Genomic DNA, 19718 nt, shown 5'->3' with positions numbered 1-19718 from the left:
TATAGCATACGCAACGCGCTACCCCTGAGTGCCTTCATCCAAGAGTCCAGCTTTGAGACTGTCTTCTGAACACTGAGGAGAGTCTGCAAGTCGGCACATGATGGAGAAAGCAGGGTTGCATGCCGCTCGGGGTCCGATTTATGCCGCCTTCGGCTGTGGCGGAGTCTCCGGGCCCTTGTGCGCATTGATCAGGGTCTCTTGATCAACATAGGAGGGGAACGGTCTATCTGATTTCCAGGCTGGTCATCAAGCCTGAAGTCCAGCTCCCGTCATTACCGAGGTGAAGCAGTGACCAATCTATTTGCGAAAGAGACAGGCTTGCAATTCCAGTGGCTGGCGCCACCGCGTAGTTCTTGTCCTGTTGAACATGCTAGTTACATCTCTCAGAGGAGCGTGACAAACGTCTTCGCCCCTTCCGAGTGACTTCAGGGTATGTTCCCCTCGACGGCGAGGCAGCGGCTGATACAATTCGAATTACTTTCGTTCTACCAAGTAAACTTGCAACGCTGTAACCTTTACTTTCGGCCGAGTTTCCAGTCGAACTTGACAACCCGTTTTACTAAACAGTCATGAGCGCTTGTACATGCTACCCTCTAGTCTGATGGGTTGTTGTTCTGACTACAGCTCCTTCAAGCTGATTCTTTTCAATTGTAGGTATGCGGTCAACTCAAGATCGTCATTCATGTTGATTTTAATCATATTGCTCATTGCTAAGGGGGGTTTCGTGGCAAGAATATCATGCGGTGATCCCTTGTGTCAATCTTGCTGGCGATCTAGGTGTCTTCTATTCTTCCATTCTGTCATTGATAATCGGCTGAGCAGGTTCCTTACCAGCGAACATTGTTGTCGATGACCAACGCTGTTTCCATCAGGAGCTACCTCGTATGGATCGATCAAGCAATGGTCACTATTTGGAGAATGTCAATGGCTCGAATACTCCCCGCCTTGGATATTGTTAGTCCGTTCATTCACTATCGGGATTGGGATGTCTACAAGTCATCGGATGATATGATACCGAGAAGTAAATATGCGGATGGCAATGACCTGTCCATTCAACAATATGGTCATCTGCCAGTGCGTGAAAATTGACATTTATACCCTACGGCTAGCAGATCTCCTCTTTAACTCAAAGCTTACTATCTTACTTCTCCCTCAAGTGGCATCCCGTCTAACTCACAGCTCTCGCCATCAGTATTCCTCCGTAAATGACCATACATCATCGTGAAAGCATAGCCTACATAGCAGCCACGCTCCTGCCAAGTAGCACTTGCCCACACGCTCAGCGACTCAGTCCCGAACTCATGTTCTCGGCTCCAGTTCCGCTTATCACGGCTTCTCTACCACACAGGTTTCCCGGTTAGCCGTCTTCTTTTCCATTTGTAATGCTTCTCAACCCAAAGACTCCGAGTCACCTACAAGTTTGCGTCTTCATCATTTTCCATATTTGCCTTCCGAACTTACAATGACTCTTCCTGACTCTGGCATATTGACAACCTCCTTCCTACAGCCCAGAACCGTCCTCGAAGTTCACGAGTGCGATCGAAAAAAAATTATAATATCGCCTTTGACCTCACCATCGGTAATTGTCTAACTCTAATTAATCTTACCGCCTCGCAATACTGTGGGCTGGTAGCCAAGTACGCAGGTCCAGAGCCTCAACTTTCACACACGCCGCCTTTCATAGCCCATACTACACGTTAGTGCACCAGTTTACGATCCGATTCGAAACTCGTCATCTGGTATCCGCTAAACAGCAGATTGATCAAAGCTATTTCCTTCGCTGAGCGCCATGGCCGAGATCACTGCTCAATTCAAGCGAGCCAGGGGCTTCTCGCCCAAGGTGTTGCTCGTAACTCCGACCCGCGCCGAGGCTCTTGACGAAAAGGAGTTCTTGCGATTCCAGGCAACGATGGTCACCAATGCTATATTCGGAAGGGATGAGATGGTTGTCTTTTCCGGTCAACCCATGAAGAAAGATTGGGATATGATGCGAGGTGAAGGTCGTAAATCGCAGAAGGAGGAAACGATTCGAATGGCAAGTTACAATGCCTATCGAGTCAATACATAGCTGACGTCTGCAGACCTACACACCCCCGGATTCGAAAAGAAGTCGTGCCGCTGAACGGCTCTTCGCTATCATTGTGGACAGTCTGCTACCGCAACTCACCTATAGTGGTGTCAAGATGCTGGCCTCCGTGTCTCGCAGCATGCGGGCCACTTTCCTCGGGCGAGTGGTAAGTGCTTCCAATATGTCTGCAGGCGAATACAACGTTGACATGCACATATAGCGGGCCTGGAACCTCAATGACCCAGACACCATGGGCTTCTGCGACTGGGATCCCGAGTTGCTGGACATCATGTTTCGCGATGGCATACAACCTGAAGTTTTGGCCCCTGGAGCGTATCTGACAATCAGTGGTCGTGGGCCTTGGTCGACCTGCGACGTGCTCTACTACCCGGACGAGTATGACCCCGCATGGACTGCTTCTCAGATCGAGGATACATGGCCTCAGGGTCAAGGGCGGCGCATGGCTCTGGAAGCAGTCAAGCTCGCCGACTTGGGTTTCTGGGATAACCAGAACCTCGACCAAGTGCCTCGAGATCTCGACTTTGTGAGAGTCAAGGAAAAATGGCAATTGGCGATGGAGAAAGTGCAGAGCGTCAGCGAAGAGAACAGACGCAGCCAGCGAAAATACTTTGCGCAGCTCTCTCATCTTTCCGGCATGAGTAAGTTCTTTCTCCTTTGATCAGGATTTGACCAGTGGCTAATGATTGCGTAGTTCGTGGCCTCGCACAGCACGGTAGCCATGTCCGTCATCTCGAGTTGAGTCACGTTCCATACCTGGACCTGAAGCTCACTGGAGCTATCATCGAGATGCTACCGCAGCTTGAGGTCCTGACCATCAACGCCTGTGACCTCATGCATCTAGGATGTCTCATCCCCCTCCTCGATTACATCAACTGGATCGCATGTCGACGGGATGCGGAGTGTATCCAACTGGACTTCTTCCCCAAAGCTTGGTTCGGGCCAGCACAGGGCCGAGAGTGCACCAGGATCCTGACCTGGGGTCCGACAGCATTAAACACCCGCAAGGCAGTCATGTGCACCATCATAGCCGCTGCCATGAAGTCTTCTGAGATGGGGCACGACCTGCTGGCTGAAGACTCGCTCCTCTTCAAGTATCTCGCTCTGGTGCCGATGGATTTTGGGCTTATGCACGTCTTCGTCCGGAATGTCAAGGCTTACATTTACGAACTTCAGCACAAGAAAAAGTTCAGGACGGAAACTGACGATGCAAGGGTCATGAATCTTGAGCACCAGATTCTAGCCGCTCTGACAACCGGTGACCGCCGACAGATTCAAACCGACATGGTGATGGCCTTGATGCTGCAGAAATGGACATGCTCAAAATGTGAGCATGTATATGCCTTGCCGTGCTACGAGACCATGATGCAATCATGGCCAGCACATCAAAGACGTTGTTATCCATGCCGCCTCACTGAAGCCATCGAGCGTGAATCTTTTCACCACTGGCAAGGTGAAAAGCGGAACATCGCATTGAACTTGACCTCGACCCCAGCTGCACCCGAGCACAAAGCACCTTTGAAAGCGCAAATGATCGCCCCTTTGCTCAAAAATGAATTCGTCGCTGGCCCTGACGACAGCACCGTTCGCACCCGGCCCGAGTCCTGGATCGCGACTCTGGGAAGCGAGAAGCTGCGAACTCTTCACAAGAATAAGTCTGCCTGGAGCTACGCCGGTTACCTTGCCCGCACCCTAGACGCGAAGAACATGTTCGCGGAGGCTTTGGGCATGCACCTGGACGGAGACTACGTGTCCAACCGCGCAAGTGGAGGGCAGCTTGCCGGCCCCAGGCAGCCAGTGCAGCCTTTCAGGGAGCACATCGATCGCCAGTCCTGGGAGAGCCTCTACGCCTACAACATCCAGACTGAAAAGGTAAAACAAGAGGCCAAGGCGCGTGAGTTTTGGTAATAAGTTTGGCCCGAGGAGCTATCCTTGCCATTCAAGGTTCGCACATCTCGTTCATCAAGCATGTGAGTCCATCCGATGGCTTTGCACGAGATACGACGTGACCGGTTCGTTTTCGCTTCGCAGCCTTTTCTGGACACCATAAATCTTTGGAGATCCTTTACGTCGTCACAAAGCTTCTTACTGCCTTCAAGCTCTACCTTCCAGCTTGAGACTATCAAGGTAACAGAAAACGATAACATACATCCGCTAACCAAAGGAAGGTGTTGGGTAGCGGTGCTTGCATTAGTCGGCGTTGGCGTATGGCGTTTTGATGCTTCATGCTTTGGTCTGTCCTTTGAACCTACCGCAAACAATGACTCACAACAAGCGCTTCCAGGCTCTCTTGTCTTCTGCGTCATAAAAATCCGGCGCTTAGGCATGCGCACCGTTGATGCGGGCGTGACCTGCCTTTCATTACGATTCTGACACCCCTCAAGCAACTTCGGCACTCCGGAACTCTTGAATATATCTATGCAGGCTGCGGATTTGCAGCCGCTACAGTATACCAACTCGCTAGGTTGCAGATGAGGAGGTAGTCAGCGGTGCTCGACCTGGGGAAGTTAGATAGCTATGATCAATGAATGCAAACCTTCGCAGATTGAATACATCAATTTTTCCAGACGGCGCTCAGCTTTACTTATACATGAAATGCCAAAAAGATGTGAACAGGCTAATACATCTAACATTACAGTATAATACAGACTTCTTTCAACATGCTCATGCGCCAGTAGCCATCCATCTCAGCGTAAAATCATCTTCCCCAAATCGTGAACGATGCCCAAAGGCGGAACACCACAGTTATTACTTCTTCTCAGGCTCACCCTGGCCCTCAGCAGTGCTGTCGGTAGCGGCGGCCTGTCCAGGGCCCTCCGCCGAGAGCCCGACGACGTTTCTCAACGTGCCGAATGTTAGGCAGTCGCTGATGCGGTTGGCGCCCGAGAAAAGCATGACCAGCCTGTCGACGCCGCAGCCCCAGCCGCCGGTGGGCGGCAGGCCGGCCTCCATGGCCTTGATGTAGCTCTTGTCCAGCGGCGCAGCCTCCATGTCGGCATCGAGCTCACCATCGTCCTCGCCGGGTTTCTGCCCTGCCAGGACGCGGTGCTCGGCGAGCTTGCGCGCCTGGGCGGCCGGGTCGTTCTCCTCCTCGTACATGTTGGCCAGTTCACGGCCGTCGACGAAGAGCTCGGCGCGCGCCGACACGAGCTGGCCGGTGGTTGGGCACTGGAAGCTCTTGGCGAGGGGCGACATGCAGGCCGGGTGGTGGGTGATGAAGGCCGGTCTGTCGAAGGACTTGGGCTCGAGGTGGACGGCGGCGAGGCGGTCGAGGAGCTTGGGAAGGGTGGAGGGGATGCTGCCGCCGGGGAGGGGAATACCGGCGATCTTGAGGATGGCAATGAGTTCGGGGAGGGCGTCGGGGCCGGTAAGGTTCGGCAGGCGGAGGCCGAGGGATCTCTCGAGGGAGGGGATAAACTCGACCTGCTGGAAGGGGGCGGCAAACTTGGCGACGTCGATGCGGGGGAGCGAGGTGAGCTCGTTGGCGATGAGATCGTCGCAGCGGGTGGCGAGACCGTGGAGGAGGGACTCGGTGATGCGGATGAGGTCTCCGAGGCTGCTATAGGCACTGTAGAATTCGCACGTCGTGAATTCGGGGTTGTGCGTTGCGTCGATGCCCTCGTTACGGAAGGAGGGGCCCATCTCAAAGACCTTGTGCAAGCCGCCAATGACGAGGCGCTTGAGCCAGAGCTCGGGGGCGACACGTAGGGAAAGCTCCTTCGAAGGGAACTCGGTGGCGCGGGTGGTGAAGGGACGGGCAACAGCCCCGCCGGCGTTTTGGGCGAGGATAGGCGTTTGTACCTCGAGGAAGTCATCCTCGAGGAAGTGGGTGCGAATGTGTTGCATGAGGTGGGACTTGAGGCGGAGGGTATCAGCAACCTCGGGGTTCACGAGCATGTCGACATGCCGCTTCTGCGACTTGGTCTCGGGGTCGGTAAGGGACTCGGGAATCTGCTCGAGGGCAGGCGAGAGAAGCTCGGGCAGAATGTGAGCCTCGAGAATTCGCTCGCCTGTACCGCTCCGAGCTGGCGTGCCGGTAATAGCTACGACGGTTAGGGACGTGACTGTTGACATGCAATCTTCATGCATCTTTCATGGTAATATAGCGGCTTACAGATGTGGTCACCCTTTTCAATCATGCGGCCGAATAGCTTAAAAGCGTCCAACAGCATGGGTGGCTTCATGTTCTTGAAGTTGATCATGCCCTGGATCGTCTTCCTGTCGTTGACCATAGTGACGAAGATGAGCTTGTTACCGTGCTTACGAATCGACTGTATGCGACCTTGTCCCTCATCAGCACAAGCGCCGGCCGCGTCTGAGACAGATGATGAAAGAGCGTACCGTCAAGCGTCACGTATTTGGAAGAGTCAGGCGGGTCCTGGTTGAGCCAGTTTGTTCTGAATTTTGCGATGGACATGCGGCCCTCGCGCGACTTGAGCCGCGGATGTGTCTGGCTAAACAGCTCCTTCTCGCCCGCCTCTCCCAGCGTTTTCTGACGCATCTTCTTAAATTCTGTATCCCGATCCTCAGTCGCCTCCGCACTTGCGGCGCGGTCGCGTTCGTCGCGGAAGAGTCTGCTCGTGAAGCTCGACGACCTAATGTGAAATGGTCGCGCGACCGCCGCCGGGGCGGCGAGCGCCCCCATCGAGGGTCTACACACCCTCAGGCAGTGAGCTGTAATCATCGCGTCTGAACAACTTGTTAGCTTGCGCGTCAAGAAGTATGGAGCCAGAGAAGAATGATGCAGCGAGTTTCGGTGTCAGATATGTGGGCAGTTATGCAGCACGTCACAGCAAGCTGTGTCAGACGCAGCGGTTCTAAGGCATAGCGGATCATCATGAAAGAGGGGGAAGGGAGATGTCGACGAATCGGAGGTGGGAGGGGGGGGCTGGCTTACCATCTGGAGGTTTGGTGATAATAAAGTGTTCACAGACATGCGGAAACCAAAATTTCGTCGTCAGTTTTACTGACGCGAAACCGCTTATCGTGCAGCTTATCGCGCTTGTGGTCGGCTAAATACCGTATCTTTCATTCGCGACGAGCTATCGCGCTGATAAGATAGAGCTAAAATCTCGACGACATTTGACGACCAGGAGCCTCCCGAGCTACAGCCTGGCACTCGCATCAACCCCCTGGCATCAACAATACGATCGATTCGCACGCGCAATCCAGAACAAACACCCTCCGTTCTCCACCTCACAACACCTCTCAGTCAGAATGTCTTTCCTCGGTATGGGCGGTCGCCCCAAGCCTACCTCGGAGGAGAAGGTCGCCATGGCCGAGTCCGAGATGCGCCTCCTCGCCGACATGCACAACCGGTAAGCCGCACGCCTGCTTTCATCTTCGCGAACCCACTGACTGACCTGAACCAGCCTTACCAAGGCCTGCCAAACCAAGTGCCTGCCCGATAACCGCGAAGCCGAGCTCAACAAGGGCGAGTCCGTCTGCCTCGACCGCTGTGCCGCCAAGTTCTTCGAGGCGCACATGAAGGCCTCTGAGGTCATGCAGGCTGAGAGCCAGAAGAGGGGCGGCATGGGCGGTGGCATGTTCTAAGAGGATTCGAACCGAGCATGAAGGGGGGAGGAAGCAGGCGATTCAGCGAGCTGTTTGCAAGACGGCGCTTTGTAACAAGTCAACGAGATGGGGAGAGGGCGGACGAAAGTGTGACGATAATGGGCGTCGGACATGGGACTTGCGGGTTCTTGGGGTTTATATGCCTTGCATCTCGGACGGAAGCATATGGATAGCGGCTTCATGTATAACAATCGGACCGGAAGCGGTCTGCCAAGATCAACGTTCAACTCTAATGATGCGGTTGGTGTTTCGTAATCTTCGTACATGCCATTGGTTTTTGTTGGGCAATTCGACCAGAGAGCAATTGGCTCCTAGTGATGAGTGTGGTTGAAAGACGCCCAACGGACGACCAGTGAGAAGGCTGCAACACATTGAGATCAGGAGGGCAATTGGACAGGAACCCATCCAGACAGCGAGGACAGATGGGGGAAACCCCTGTACTAGAGCCAGAACTTGCTCATTGTGAGTGCCAGAATAGTCTGCCCAGTAGTATGTGTCGATTCAGACGGCGGGTATTACAGTCTCCAAGACATGATGGGTTTCCCTCGGCCAACAAGTCTCTAATATCTCGCAGTTCAAAAGCATCAAACTGTGTGTACCACATGATTTCATGATAGCACGCGCCTCCTCCTACTTTGGCATGGCGTTAGAACATGTCATGGGTTCCATGTGAGGTGGCTGTGGCTTTGAGTTGGAGTAATGACAATATGGCCCATTTTGCGCTGGGACTTAGACCAGAGGATGCATGTTGACGCGAGTGAATAGGTGATAGCCGTGAAGAAGGAATGATCTGACATATTAAGCAGTTGGATCGTGGTCATGCTGAGTGCCTCTTGCTCAGTTCAGGCGAGGTTGCCACGCTTTCACCCCTGCCAGCACAAAGTAAAACAGCAGAAAGGATACTAGCAGATGTCATTCGGCCCGCACACAGAGAGGCCGAAAGATGAAGAAACAACCCGTGAATGACATTTCCCATCGCCTCAATCTGGCCAAGGCACTACGCATATGATGGTGCGACAGGCGGTATGCGCCGAGAGACGGACGCCTCTAAAGCGGTTGGTCAACGGCGGGAAGATCGGAGAGACGGAGATACGGAGAAATACTCCACTTTTCCGCCTCGATGATTTTTCCCGACTGACACGGGCGACACCGTGCGCCGCACTCCGATAAGCCTCTTCCACCAACATGGAGCTGTAGTTTCGAGGCTCGTGACCCAACATCAAATATAAGAGCAAATGGCTTCCTGCGCTTCCTGCGCTTCCTGCAAGCCAGCCCTCGCTAAATATCATGCCCCAGTATGACGACACTTGATAAGCAGCCCCTTCGCCCCGTCATGTGCCGTACGCCTGCATGCAGGTTCTGACGCCGGGATCCAAGGAGCCTAGGAGAATAGATACAGTAGACGAATGAGAGGTGCACGGTACGCCGCAACAGCGGGCCGCGCCCCGCATGTTATTTGCCCCTAACCCCACCTGGACGCCGGCGGTTCGCCCATGATCCGCGAAAAGCGGTGTTGGGCGATGGGTGAGCGGTCGTACCGTCCGGGTGGTCCCCTCCCGCCTTCGCCCTCGTTTATAAATCCATGGGGCATCCTTCGCTTCAAAGAGTTTCGACTCTTACACAACCTTCGGCGGCCTCAATTCGGGTTTGCAGGATACCACACACTGCTCGGAGATCATGCCTGCCTCGGTCCTCAAAGATGAGTCCAAGGCGTTTCCCTACTGGCAGTTGACCGTGCTGGGTGAGTCGTTTTCAATCCCCTTCTCCCCCGCTGGTCTTATTCACTTTTGGCCTTCCACCTCTCCCGTGGCAGCCGCCGGCACACGCGCCGACCAACCACCAGCGGATTGTGTACTCTTGCTGACTTGGCGACAGCCTTGTGCCGGTTCTCGGAACCCATCGCCTTCAGTTCCATCTTGTCCTACTCCTATGTTATGACCATCGACCTTCTCGGTGGTACGGAAGAGGACGACAAAGATGCCTCATTTTACAGCGGCCTCCTCGTCTCAGCTTATGCCGTCGCTGAAGCCCTGACATCTGTCGGCTGGGGTACGCTGTCTGATCACTATGGACGTAAACCGGTCGTCCTCATAGGCCTGGGAGGCGTCGCTCTCTCGAGCCTTATTTTTGGTTTCTCCCAGAAGTACTGGGTTGCTCTGCTGGCCAGGTTTATTGGTGGCGCTTTGAACGGAAACGTCAGTGTCATGCAAACTATGGTTGCAGAAATGGTCAAGGTTCCGGAACACGAACGTGAGTCTTGCTGGTCCATCGAAAAGCCATGAACATCCAGTACTGACTTTATCGTGCAGCGGCGGCATACGCAGTTCAGCCGTTCGTGTGGACGTTGGGTAGCATCGTTGGTGCGGCCTTGGGAGGATTCCTGGCTCAGCCCGCGAAATCTTACCCTCACTTGTTCCCCGAAGATGGTCTCTTTGGGAGATATCCATATCTGCTTCCCAACCTCTTGGCCGTGCTTGTGGTCGTCCTGGCGATTATTCAGGGCCTGATCTTCCTGGATGAAACCAACCCACGCGCCAAGTATCTCGCTGAGCAGAAGAAGTTGAAGCAACAGCAGAAGACGAATGGTCACAATGGCCATACTGAGACGTCGCCGCTCCTGCAGGAGAGCACATCGGATGCCCCTATCAAACGACCATCGGTCGACGGTCCCAGGCCGTTCTTCGTCGAGGAGAGCCTTCCGGCACCGGGCGTCCAGACCTTTGATCTCAGGCGGAGCTCCTTTGGAACGATGCATGAGATTGATGTGCCTCACAACCGAGATGGCCCATCCGAACGCACCCAGTCGCAGGAGCCAGAAATGCACTATGAAGGCGCCGTGTGGACTCGACCCATCGTCATGCTGATCGTCTCTCTCGTCCTCATTTCCTACCACCAAATGGCTGCCGGCGCGCTGTTGCCTATTCACCTGCTGGCCAAGCCCCTGAAGCCCCACGGCCAGCTCGACTTGATCGGCGGTTTCGGCTACAGCCTCCCTGACGTCGGCGTCTATCTCATGGTGAACGGCATCCTCAGCCTCGGCGTCCAGGCCTTCATCTTCCCCCTCTTTGTGAGCAAAGTCGGCGTCTGGCGCTCCTTCATCATTGTCGTGATTCTCTACCCCACCGCCTATCTGGTGATGCCCTTCCTCTCCGCTGTCCCCAATCTCACCTCTGCAGGTATCATCGGATCGCTCCTCCTGCAGGCCTTCTTCGGCATCATCTCCGTGCCTGCGGCCCTCATCCTGCTCAAGGATGCCACACCCTCGCCCCTCGTACTGGGCCGCGTCAACGGCCTCGCCATGAGCGCCTGCTGCGCCGCAAGGACGGTGTCTCCGCCCATGGTCGGTCTCTTGTATAGTGCCGGCGGCTCGGCCGTCGCGTGGTTCAGCTGCGCCCTGGTCGGCGTTTTGGGCGCTCTGCAGCTCTTCTGGATCCCGCGGAAGGAAATCCCGCACGTGTCCATCGAGAGGCCGACCATAGTCACGCGAGATGATGATGATGATGCTACCGTTGTGCAGGATGGCGAACCTTAGTTGATCTGGTACCATCTTCTCACGCGCCTTTTCCCGCTTTGCTTCACTTGACACACATTCTTCCCCATCCCCGACTTCGCGATCACATTGATTTGTTCAAGGCGTTTCATTGACATTCCACCTCAATCACATGCATAGTTGAGCTGGTCATGATGGGTAACGGGGCATCATCATAATACAAAACAAAACTCGGGGATGCCGGGATGCTCCTGCAATGGTTCATAAGCCAACATTCTATGAGGATGCTTGATGAAGATGCCCACAAACGACCAAGACAGTGACGTGTTGTCTGGCTTCCGCCCATGTGGATTCCTAAATTGAGAACCGACCCTCTTAAGGTCTCTGGGCGCTTCTTGACACTGGCTCGTCCCTGAATAAGGGCCGAGAAGAGAAGACATCGTCAGCAGCTCAATTCCGGGATGTCGCGAGTGTTGTCCTGCCGTTGGGCGACACCTATACTCTCCTTTGTGATGCAGTGCGGCCAGATAGAGTTGGAGTGGACCTAGTTGCTGTCTCGGATGCTGTTAATTACGTTCAGGCACACCGTGACATTGGACACAAATCGGGCGGGACCTTTTGGCACATGCCGGCAACGATTGCCTCGTTAAGCAGACACAGCATCTCCTAGCTCACTGTACTGCATCGTTGGTTCGGTGGCAGTGAGGAGTTATCTACCTTACGCAAGGTAGTCGGAGGAAAGAAGCATATGCAACCTCGACCCCCGCTATCTTTGCATCTGCATGACTTCTCTCTCTCTCTCAGAGGATTGCTGTGCGGAACACTAGTGAGCTACTGCGCCTTTCCGTCTCATGGAAAGGCTCATGATGTCGGTATAATGCCACTTCGTCGTCAACACACCCGGGCAGGCATCCTTCCTTGATTGTTGTCTGGTCTAAGCGACGATAGCTAAGGCAGGTAACGTTGGGCTGGAGCGAACTGGTTCGATCAAAGGGTGACCAGCATCCGCGACACTGACGATCTTCAGATGTGAGCCTGCAGGATCAGGTCGCGTCCTGTTCGAGCTTGTTCATCGTGCAGGTGCCACCTGAATAGCATGACCTGGTTCTTAATGGTGGGTTGCAGATCCAACCTTCTAGACCACCACCAGAGTCCTGATGATGTCTTTGCGCGTCGGGTTGTGGTGGGCTGTATGTCACCGGAAGATCGACATTGATAGTGCAAGCACAAAAGTTTAGGTGTGCATTGAGGTCCCTGCAGTCCATGGACTAGAGCGAGGCGGTGCTATTCTTGGGTGTCAGGGTGCCTTGGCTGTCCACAAACTAGTGATGCACAGCCCTACGGCAGTCAAGGAGGCTGGGGTAGTGGCTTCTGATTGCATTGTGAATTGTTCTTTGATGGATAGCACCGCACCAGCTTGGGGTGCACTGATGTCTGAGGTGCGATGTGGCTCTGACGGTGCAGAATTCCTGTGGTCGCTTGGCAACATGATTCGGGCCTGGACGAGCTGACGAGCGCAGTCGAGAAGACAAAGAGATGTCTGACACACAAAGTAGGTTTATTTGCTGCGTTCCATCACGTACCTGGGCCGAGTCGAAACGGAGGCGAGAACGGGTCTTTCCCGATCGAGTTGTTCACATGGAAATGTCCACAAGGAAGGACTCAAATGACATTCGCAAACCCAGGGGTTTTGCGGTGTCGGCCTGTCGTCTCAGCAAATGGATGGTCGCGAGACTCGACATGTTGCTTGGATCGCAAGCTGGTATTGAAGGCGGCAGTTCCCCGAGCAATACGAGACGGTGGAAACGTGAGAGAAGAAAATTCCCACTGGTCTGGGCGAGCTGCACAAGGTGGGCGGGCGGGCATGCCAGGCTGCGGCAGGCTCACCCCACCACCCCCTGGCCCTTCCCTGTTCTGGCCCTTGCCCCTCAACCTTTCTTCACCTAACGTTGGATTGGCGGCAGAGGCCGGGCTAAATTGCCCCCAAGGCCCACACGACCCCCAGGCCAGGCCTTCCCTCCTGGCTCGTTCTGGCCTCGCATCCCTTTTTCACCTGCCTGTCTGTCGCCTGCCACTGCCCGTCCACTCCTGCCGCTCCTCACTCCCCTCCCTCAAAGCCGTAACCCGTCGCAGACCCCAAACTACTCGGGGCTCCCTTGTGTTTCAGCCGTACGACGCTTCACCTTTCTCATCCTCCCACCAACATCAACAGTGCGTTCTTTCCATCGACAACGACGACGCCGCAACGCCCCGACGGCGATTTCATTCAACAAACCACAAGAAGGGGATTTTTCATTCCGACAAGAGAATCTGTACACCTCCACGCTCGCTTTCCCGACTTTTCGTCATTGCCTCTGCAACCGACGCCTCGACTGCCCGAATCAGCTGCCATTCCATTCTTCAGCCTAACCGGGCAACAACCCCATCTTCATCTCGCCGCGACTCCTACGAGGAGTCGTTCAACACCGCCACCGTGGCTCAGAGACTAGAATCTCGTCACTCGCTGCTCGGGAGCGACCCAACGCACGCAGGGTACGAGCAGCAATTCGATCAACCCCAGTACGACCAACACTACCAGCCATCGTCATACCCACAGTCCGCTCTCGCCCAACAGCCAGCCTATGCTCCGCAGCAGCCTGTCTACCATCAACCGCCACACTCCATGCCGGCCGCATCTATCCCACCTCCGCAGCCCACGTTCAACCAGGACTACAACCAAGGCTACGCCTACCGCGAAGGACTCGCACCCTCGACAATGAACGGCTCAAGCCCCAAAAGCACCAAGGGTGGTTGGTTCTCTTTCATGTCGTCGAAATGGCCCCGAGCCTTCTTCCTCGTCACTCTGCTGCAGGCCATCATCTGTTTGGTCTTTGAAGCGTATGTGTCCCGCTGATGAGTCCTCACCCGACCTCCTTTGTTGACAGTGCATTCTAGATACGTCTTCGCAACCTTTCAGTTCAGCCTCACCAGTGACGACAATCCTGCCACCGAATCCCAGCGCCGTACCATCCCAACGTTCCTGGCTCTCTTCATTTTCGGTTTCCTCTACGAGCTCGTTCTCGTTTGGGATGCCCTCCGCGCCAAGAACACTATTCAGATCATTGGAGTCTGCATTGCCAACCTCGCCCTGATGGTGTACACGGCCATCCAGATTGAACAGATTCAGATCGCCGTCGAAGAGCTGCGTGTCGGCGGCGGCCTGAGGATTGGCCACGAGAGCGTCTGGGAGGACATCAGGCCCTACCTTGTCGCCATCCCCTGCATCTTCTCTCTCGGCACCGTTCTCATGGGCTTTGTCGCCTGGAAGCTGTACCAGGTGTTCGCCTGGGATATCCTGAAGACCATCGGCGCCGACTATCGCATGAAGCAACGCTTCCTCTACTACCAGATCTACATTGCGCTCCTGAAGTTCGACTTCTTCTTCTTCCTCGGGTTCACTGTCCAGTTCCTCGTCATCGTCGGCGACATTGAAATCGTCGAATACGCCCTGACCGCCGCCGCTATTCCTGTCACCGTTGCGATCCTCATCAGCGCTGCCTACTTCACCCGCCGCGAGAACAAGCCCGGCATGATCGCTGTCATTGTCCTTTACCTCGGTGCCCTCAGCTACTTTGTCTTTAAACTCGTCCGCATCTACCAGCCCGGCTACCAGCAACACTACATGAACGTTCGCAAGTCCCTGACTACTTTCACCGTCATCACTATCCTCCTCATCATCCTGACCATTGCCAACGCTATCATCTGCATGAATAACTTCGGTGCTGGCCTGAAGACTCATCTGCTCAAGTCGCGTGAAGCTGAGAAGGCTACTGACCTCAACTCTGTCAGCATGCAAGATGTCAAGCCCCAGATGGCGAGCAGGATGACCATTGACTAGAGGATGGATCGGCTGGACTATTCCATCTTGCGCACAGAGAGTACTGAGTCAAGACTACAAAACAACAAAACTCCCGTATAAAGAAACGATTAACGAAACACCATTCGCCCGCCCGCCCTGGCTCGATGCTCAGGGTGTGGCTTGGACGTGGTTTAGAGAGCTGCATACTCAACACAGCTTCATTGTTCTCCTTGAGATTCCCCACCATCATCTAACCGATCGATGATCTATTTGTCACCCTTTGTCCGCATTGTGTTTTTTTTTTTACTCGCAGACTCGACATTTTCCTTTTTAGTCTACCAGGTCATACTTGGCGTTGGCAGCGCCTCACACATCACATTCCCTTGACTCCAATGCTATGGGAGTGGGAAGAGGAGGACGGCGTTCTGGTTCGATTGGATTTCACTTCTACGTATAGTTTGTGCGTGTGCCACAGCTAGGATAAAGAATTGAAATTATGGAAATTGTATATTCACACGTTAACCCAGTGTCCCGGCAACCTGTCATGTGATGGACGGGGCTGGAACCTGCGCTCCTCGGCAAGGTTCACTCATTTCCATACCGACAAAGTTGGCCATGCGGCGCCGTATTCTATCCAGCTTCTGTAGAGCTGCACTGCAGTTTCAGTATTGGACCGGAGTACGCATGCTCGCTTCCAGCTTCGTGGTAGGACTTCATTGCGTTGTGCATATGAATATGCAGGAGTACTGATTGGCTTCGTGACAATTTACAATTCTTGCCTAAGTGCTTGCTAGACATGCTGGACAACTTCATCTCGATGGAGTGAAGCATTCACAGGGGACGCTGTCGTCCCATATCTTTCTGATTATTCCCGTTCACGCTTGAGGCGTTTGTTGAGTATCGTGTAAAGACGAAAACTTCCCCACGATCCGGCCTTCCCACACTACAAGTCCCCATTGACGGCTCACTGGACATAATCTGAGAGGTGTACAAGAACCTCACCTACCGTCGAGCCGGTGGTGGTAGGCTCGGCCGAACCAGGAGGCCTCCGAGGAGGAGAAGGCGAGTTTCTTGGCCACCAGAGCAGACCCATCGTCGAAGAGGCATCCACAGCCACGGCGAGGGTCTACACGGGTGGCTCGGGTAAAGGTATACCGCTGCGCGGAATGAGAGGCAATGACCGACGGTCTGCGTTCTCGGCCAGCGGCGACGAACTCGCAGGCGCTAAAATATCCGCGAGAGGGGGCGGCGACCATCCCAGGTCCGCCCTCATCGCGGCCCGCGCGTTCTGACGGTCCGCCATGTCTTGCAAGGGTGCGTTCAGCGGCTCGGCCCATGTGCCATACGATACCGGAGATTCTGTTGGGACAGGTTCAGGCGATTCTACCAAGCCGGGTTCCGGCGCCTTGACGTGAAGGCCGTCTTCCTAAAGCGAGATCTCACGGGCGTCGCGGATGTGGCCCTCGGAGGGGCAGTAGGGGCACTTGAAGCGGGAGCCCTTGGCCAGGCGGTGGAGGCTCTCCTTACAGATCACGTGGCCGCAGGGGAGAAGCATAGGCGGGTTCTGTTCCGTGCTCTGTTCTTTGGAGACGGGACAGACGAAGATGGGGTGGTAGACCATGGACCGGGGGAGAGGCGTCTCGAAAGCGAGCTCATTCTCGGTCGTCCACTCGGTGCGGCTGGCCATGACGTAGTTTGTGTACTTGAGCAACTGAGGTAGGGCGATGGAGCCGGCTGTCGCTGCCAGGTAGAGGGGTGACTCGGCTGAGAGTCCCAGAAGAGAGCAGAACTCGCGTGTGAAAGAAGTGGCCACATCGTCAAATATTGTGTTTGCGGGGGCGAATAAGGATGCGTAAGGTGACGTGGCGAGGTTGGGTGCGTAGAGTAGGGAGCATGTCAAACGCTGGATATCGGGACGGTGACGGGCTTGGAAGCGGGCAAAGTGGGCTTGGGCATGTGCCAATGCACCGTTGCGACCGTTCCTGTCGTCATCTGGGAGACCGTTTACTTCTGGGCCTTTGAACAGCCAAAGAAACTGAAGCTTCGTGAGCTCGAATTCAAGATTGGACCCGCGCGCTTCGAGCTCGGCGCTGTTCTGGTGTGCCCAATTTATGGCTGGAACGAGATTCCGCCTCTTGAGCTCATTGAGGATGCTGTACATGTTGGCGAACTTCTCCTGCAGTTCTTGAGACTGTAAGGATTGGATGTCGGGAGCTGCGTTCGTGGTGGACGTGGTTGACCGCGGTAGCGGGTGCTCGTGCGTCTCGCGGAGGAAGGTCGAAGCGACGCTGAACTGGCCTTCACGGAGCATATGCATTGCGATAGCTCTATTGATAAGTTCCGGATGTGTCGCCATCGCATCGTGCTCGGTAGGTAGCTGACGGAGTGGGAAGTTCTGTACGAAGGCATGTCAGTAGCTGCCGGACCAGAACACCGAGACCTGGACGCGAGCTTGCCTTGTCTAGTGACTTGCCGAACACCTTTTGGCCTTTTGAGACCTCCTTCAGATCATTGTTTATTGCGTCAAACCGAGCATTTATTGGGTTCTGGAGTTTGGTCATGGTTAAGCTCGCGCGATGGGGGTCGGTAGCTATCTAGGTCAGGACTTGAGCATGGCGGGGTTCCGGGGAGGCTTTGGCTAACCTCCAGCAACCTGTTCCCTAGCTTGCACGAGCATTTCGAGTAATCTGTCCGCGTCTTCAACAGCTGAATACAGCGACGCCTTCCTGAATCGAGCCAGATCGGCCTGCAGAGCCGTCATAGGATTGGATTCGGCCATCGTGGAGGTGATACGGTAGTATTGGGTACGGTTGGGGGTGTACGAAGTCTCGCAGGCTATGGATTCTCGAGCATCGTTGTCCCCAGTACTGTCTCCTATGGAAGCAGGCAGTACAAGGTCCGACCGTAAAGTAATGGGTTCGTCATGAGAACCGGAGGCTGGTCGAAGGTATGAGGGGAACGGGCGATGGCGGATGCTCGTGCTGGTTACAGCAGCTGTCGTTATCGGGCGTACTGACGTCGGCTCGATGACATAAGCCGCTCACGTGGACGAACCTCCATCCGGGATGAACATGGACACTGAAACATGCAGGCACTTTATTGATGGTAGAAACACTGATGGTTCACCAAAAAGGCAAGCCGTGAGGTCTTAATTCATGTGGACTAGTAATACACCCGTGTTGTACATCTTCTGCTGATCTTGCCAGTCTGGTTCGGCTCATCCACATCCAAGCAAGAAGGGAGGAAGCAGAAAGTCAATCACACTTGAGTCTTAACTTTAGGAACAGCCGATGAAAGCCTGCCTGAAAGCTGATGCAAGCTGTGGCGGTCTATGAAAGCCAAATGTAATGCGAAGTGCAGATGCAAATCCCACGATGAGGCAGCCAAGAGGAAAGACGTCTAAATCACCCAAATCATCCTGCCCCCCAAAAAACACCAATTATGACACGCCCCTCTTCTTCGACGGATGTATGTGAGAAAGCCAGAGCCAGAACATGAACCAGACCAGAGAGACCCGCAAGTCCCTGCGTATATACGACGCGCCAACCCGTCTAGGTCCTATCTAGCTTCCGCCTCAGGTTGCGGTCGCGCTTCTGGAGCTTCTTGTACTTCTTCTTCTTCATCTTGAGCTTGCGCTGGCGCTTGACGCTGATGGCGTGCATGGTGTCGGTGGTGCCCTGCGCCTCCTCGAAGAGCATCTGTCGCCTGGCCATGCGCTCGAGGAAGCTACGGGGCGCACCATCCTGGACGATGCGAGGGCTGTGAGCGAGAACGCGGACCTGGCCGTCGGCGTCGGTCGACTCTTCGATGGTGAAGAGGGCCTTGTAGACGCGGTGTTGCGGCGTGTCGTCGAGGAGCTCCTCGGCAGCAGCCTCGACCTGAGCCTCACTGGCCGTGGCAGCAGTCTGCGGCTGAGGAATGGGAGGTGGGCGGAAAGGAACGAACTGGCCGGCCATGGAGTTGAGCTGGACGTAGACGCTGGACTCGGAGCCATCGTGGTGCTGGACGTCGATCTTTCGCACGGGGTCGCCATGGGCATCGGGTTCAGGCTGGTCGGCAATGGTCATCTTGGCCATGGCGCCGTCGAGCTCGTCGGCTGTCCGCGAGAGGGTCGAAATCACGTCGCCGGCATTATTCGCCCTGTTGCGTGAGGCGAAGATGGAGGCAAAGGCATCCTCGGTAATCGACTTGGGCAGGCTGTGTGTGACAGAAATCGGGCGGTGGAGAGAGAAGAAGGTCGACAGGCCAAGAGCTGCTGTCTGTTAGCTGAGGTACTTGGCAGACTATAGACAGTCCAAAACAAACCTTCTTGAGACAGGTGCTGAGTGCTGGGGACGCTCGGCAGCTTTTGTGAGGCGTTTCGCTCGGCGCTATCTTTGCTCTTTCGTTTCCGCTTCTCGCCGGTGGTCTTGCTCTGGCCAGACCGGGAAGAGGCCGATGCAGGCACGGCAGACTGGCCGGGGATATCTTTCGGACCATTGTCAGAGCTGGAAGGTTTCGAAGAAGACCATCGTCGCTGGTGGCGGATGGGCCTCGCGATGCCCACGGTGGCAGCGGCTCTAGGGGCAGAGGCGCTCAAGGATGAGACGAGGGGGGTCGGCGGGACGGCGGCCACGCGGCGCACCGAACAAGGCAACATGGTGTGTCCGTCGCCTAATACACAAGTCCTGGAGAGGACGAGGGAGGCGGGTCTGGGGAGAGGGGGGGTTGCGAGGCAGTTGATGCTCCTC

At 55.0% G+C, this 19718-nt stretch overlaps 7 protein-coding genes across 7 annotated transcripts; 4 read left to right on the top strand and 3 right to left on the bottom strand.

The window, feature by feature from the left end:
* Positions 1-1789: 1789 nt before the first annotated feature.
* D7B24_008954 (uncharacterized protein) lies at positions 1790-3994 on the top strand (the record flags this gene model as incomplete). Its single annotated transcript, XM_028643033.1, has 4 exons — positions 1790-1948; positions 2082-2234; positions 2289-2727; positions 2781-3994. 4 exons carry the CDS (start codon positions 1790-1792, stop codon positions 3992-3994), a joined length of 1965 nt encoding a protein of 654 aa, XP_028493333.1.
* An 840-nt stretch (positions 3995-4834) lies between these two features.
* Positions 4835-6731, bottom strand: D7B24_008953 (uncharacterized protein; the record flags this gene model as incomplete). The annotated part of the gene is made up of 3 exons (XM_028643032.1): positions 4835-6129; positions 6201-6368; positions 6428-6731. 3 exons carry the CDS (start codon positions 6729-6731, stop codon positions 4835-4837), a joined length of 1767 nt encoding a protein of 588 aa, XP_028493332.1.
* Positions 6732-7303: 572 nt separating this feature from the next.
* Positions 7304-7639, top strand: TIM10 (protein transporter tim10; the record flags this gene model as incomplete). Its single annotated transcript, XM_028643031.1, has 2 exons — positions 7304-7404; positions 7459-7639. The coding sequence occupies 2 exons, from the start codon at positions 7304-7306 to the stop codon at positions 7637-7639; spliced, it is 282 nt and encodes a 93-aa protein (XP_028493331.1).
* A 1698-nt stretch (positions 7640-9337) lies between these two features.
* Positions 9338-11192, top strand: D7B24_008951 (uncharacterized protein; the record flags this gene model as incomplete). The annotated part of the gene is made up of 3 exons (XM_028643030.1): positions 9338-9401; positions 9536-9910; positions 9970-11192. 3 exons carry the CDS (start codon positions 9338-9340, stop codon positions 11190-11192), a joined length of 1662 nt encoding a protein of 553 aa, XP_028493330.1.
* A 2620-nt stretch (positions 11193-13812) lies between these two features.
* On the top strand, positions 13813-15027 carry D7B24_008950 (uncharacterized protein; the record flags this gene model as incomplete). The annotated part of the gene is made up of 2 exons (XM_028643029.1): positions 13813-14027; positions 14085-15027. 2 exons carry the CDS (start codon positions 13813-13815, stop codon positions 15025-15027), a joined length of 1158 nt encoding a protein of 385 aa, XP_028493329.1.
* A 1387-nt stretch (positions 15028-16414) lies between these two features.
* Positions 16415-17767, bottom strand: D7B24_008949 (uncharacterized protein; the record flags this gene model as incomplete). Its single annotated transcript, XM_028643028.1, has 2 exons — positions 16415-17383; positions 17642-17767. 2 exons carry the CDS (start codon positions 17765-17767, stop codon positions 16415-16417), a joined length of 1095 nt encoding a protein of 364 aa, XP_028493328.1.
* A 772-nt stretch (positions 17768-18539) lies between these two features.
* On the bottom strand, positions 18540-19627 carry D7B24_008948 (uncharacterized protein; the record flags this gene model as incomplete). Its single annotated transcript, XM_028643027.1, has 2 exons — positions 18540-19240; positions 19294-19627. The coding sequence occupies 2 exons, from the start codon at positions 19625-19627 to the stop codon at positions 18540-18542; spliced, it is 1035 nt and encodes a 344-aa protein (XP_028493327.1).
* Positions 19628-19718: the final 91 nt, after the last annotated feature.

Source organism: Verticillium nonalfalfae, assembly GCF_003724135.2.
Source record: "Verticillium nonalfalfae strain VnAa140/NRRL 66861 chromosome Unknown scaffold_84, whole genome shotgun sequence".
NCBI classification, from domain to species: domain Eukaryota; kingdom Fungi; phylum Ascomycota; class Sordariomycetes; order Glomerellales; family Plectosphaerellaceae; genus Verticillium; species Verticillium nonalfalfae.
Note: the sequence above shows the minus strand (reverse complement) of the source record. Positions and strands in the feature narration are given on the sequence as shown.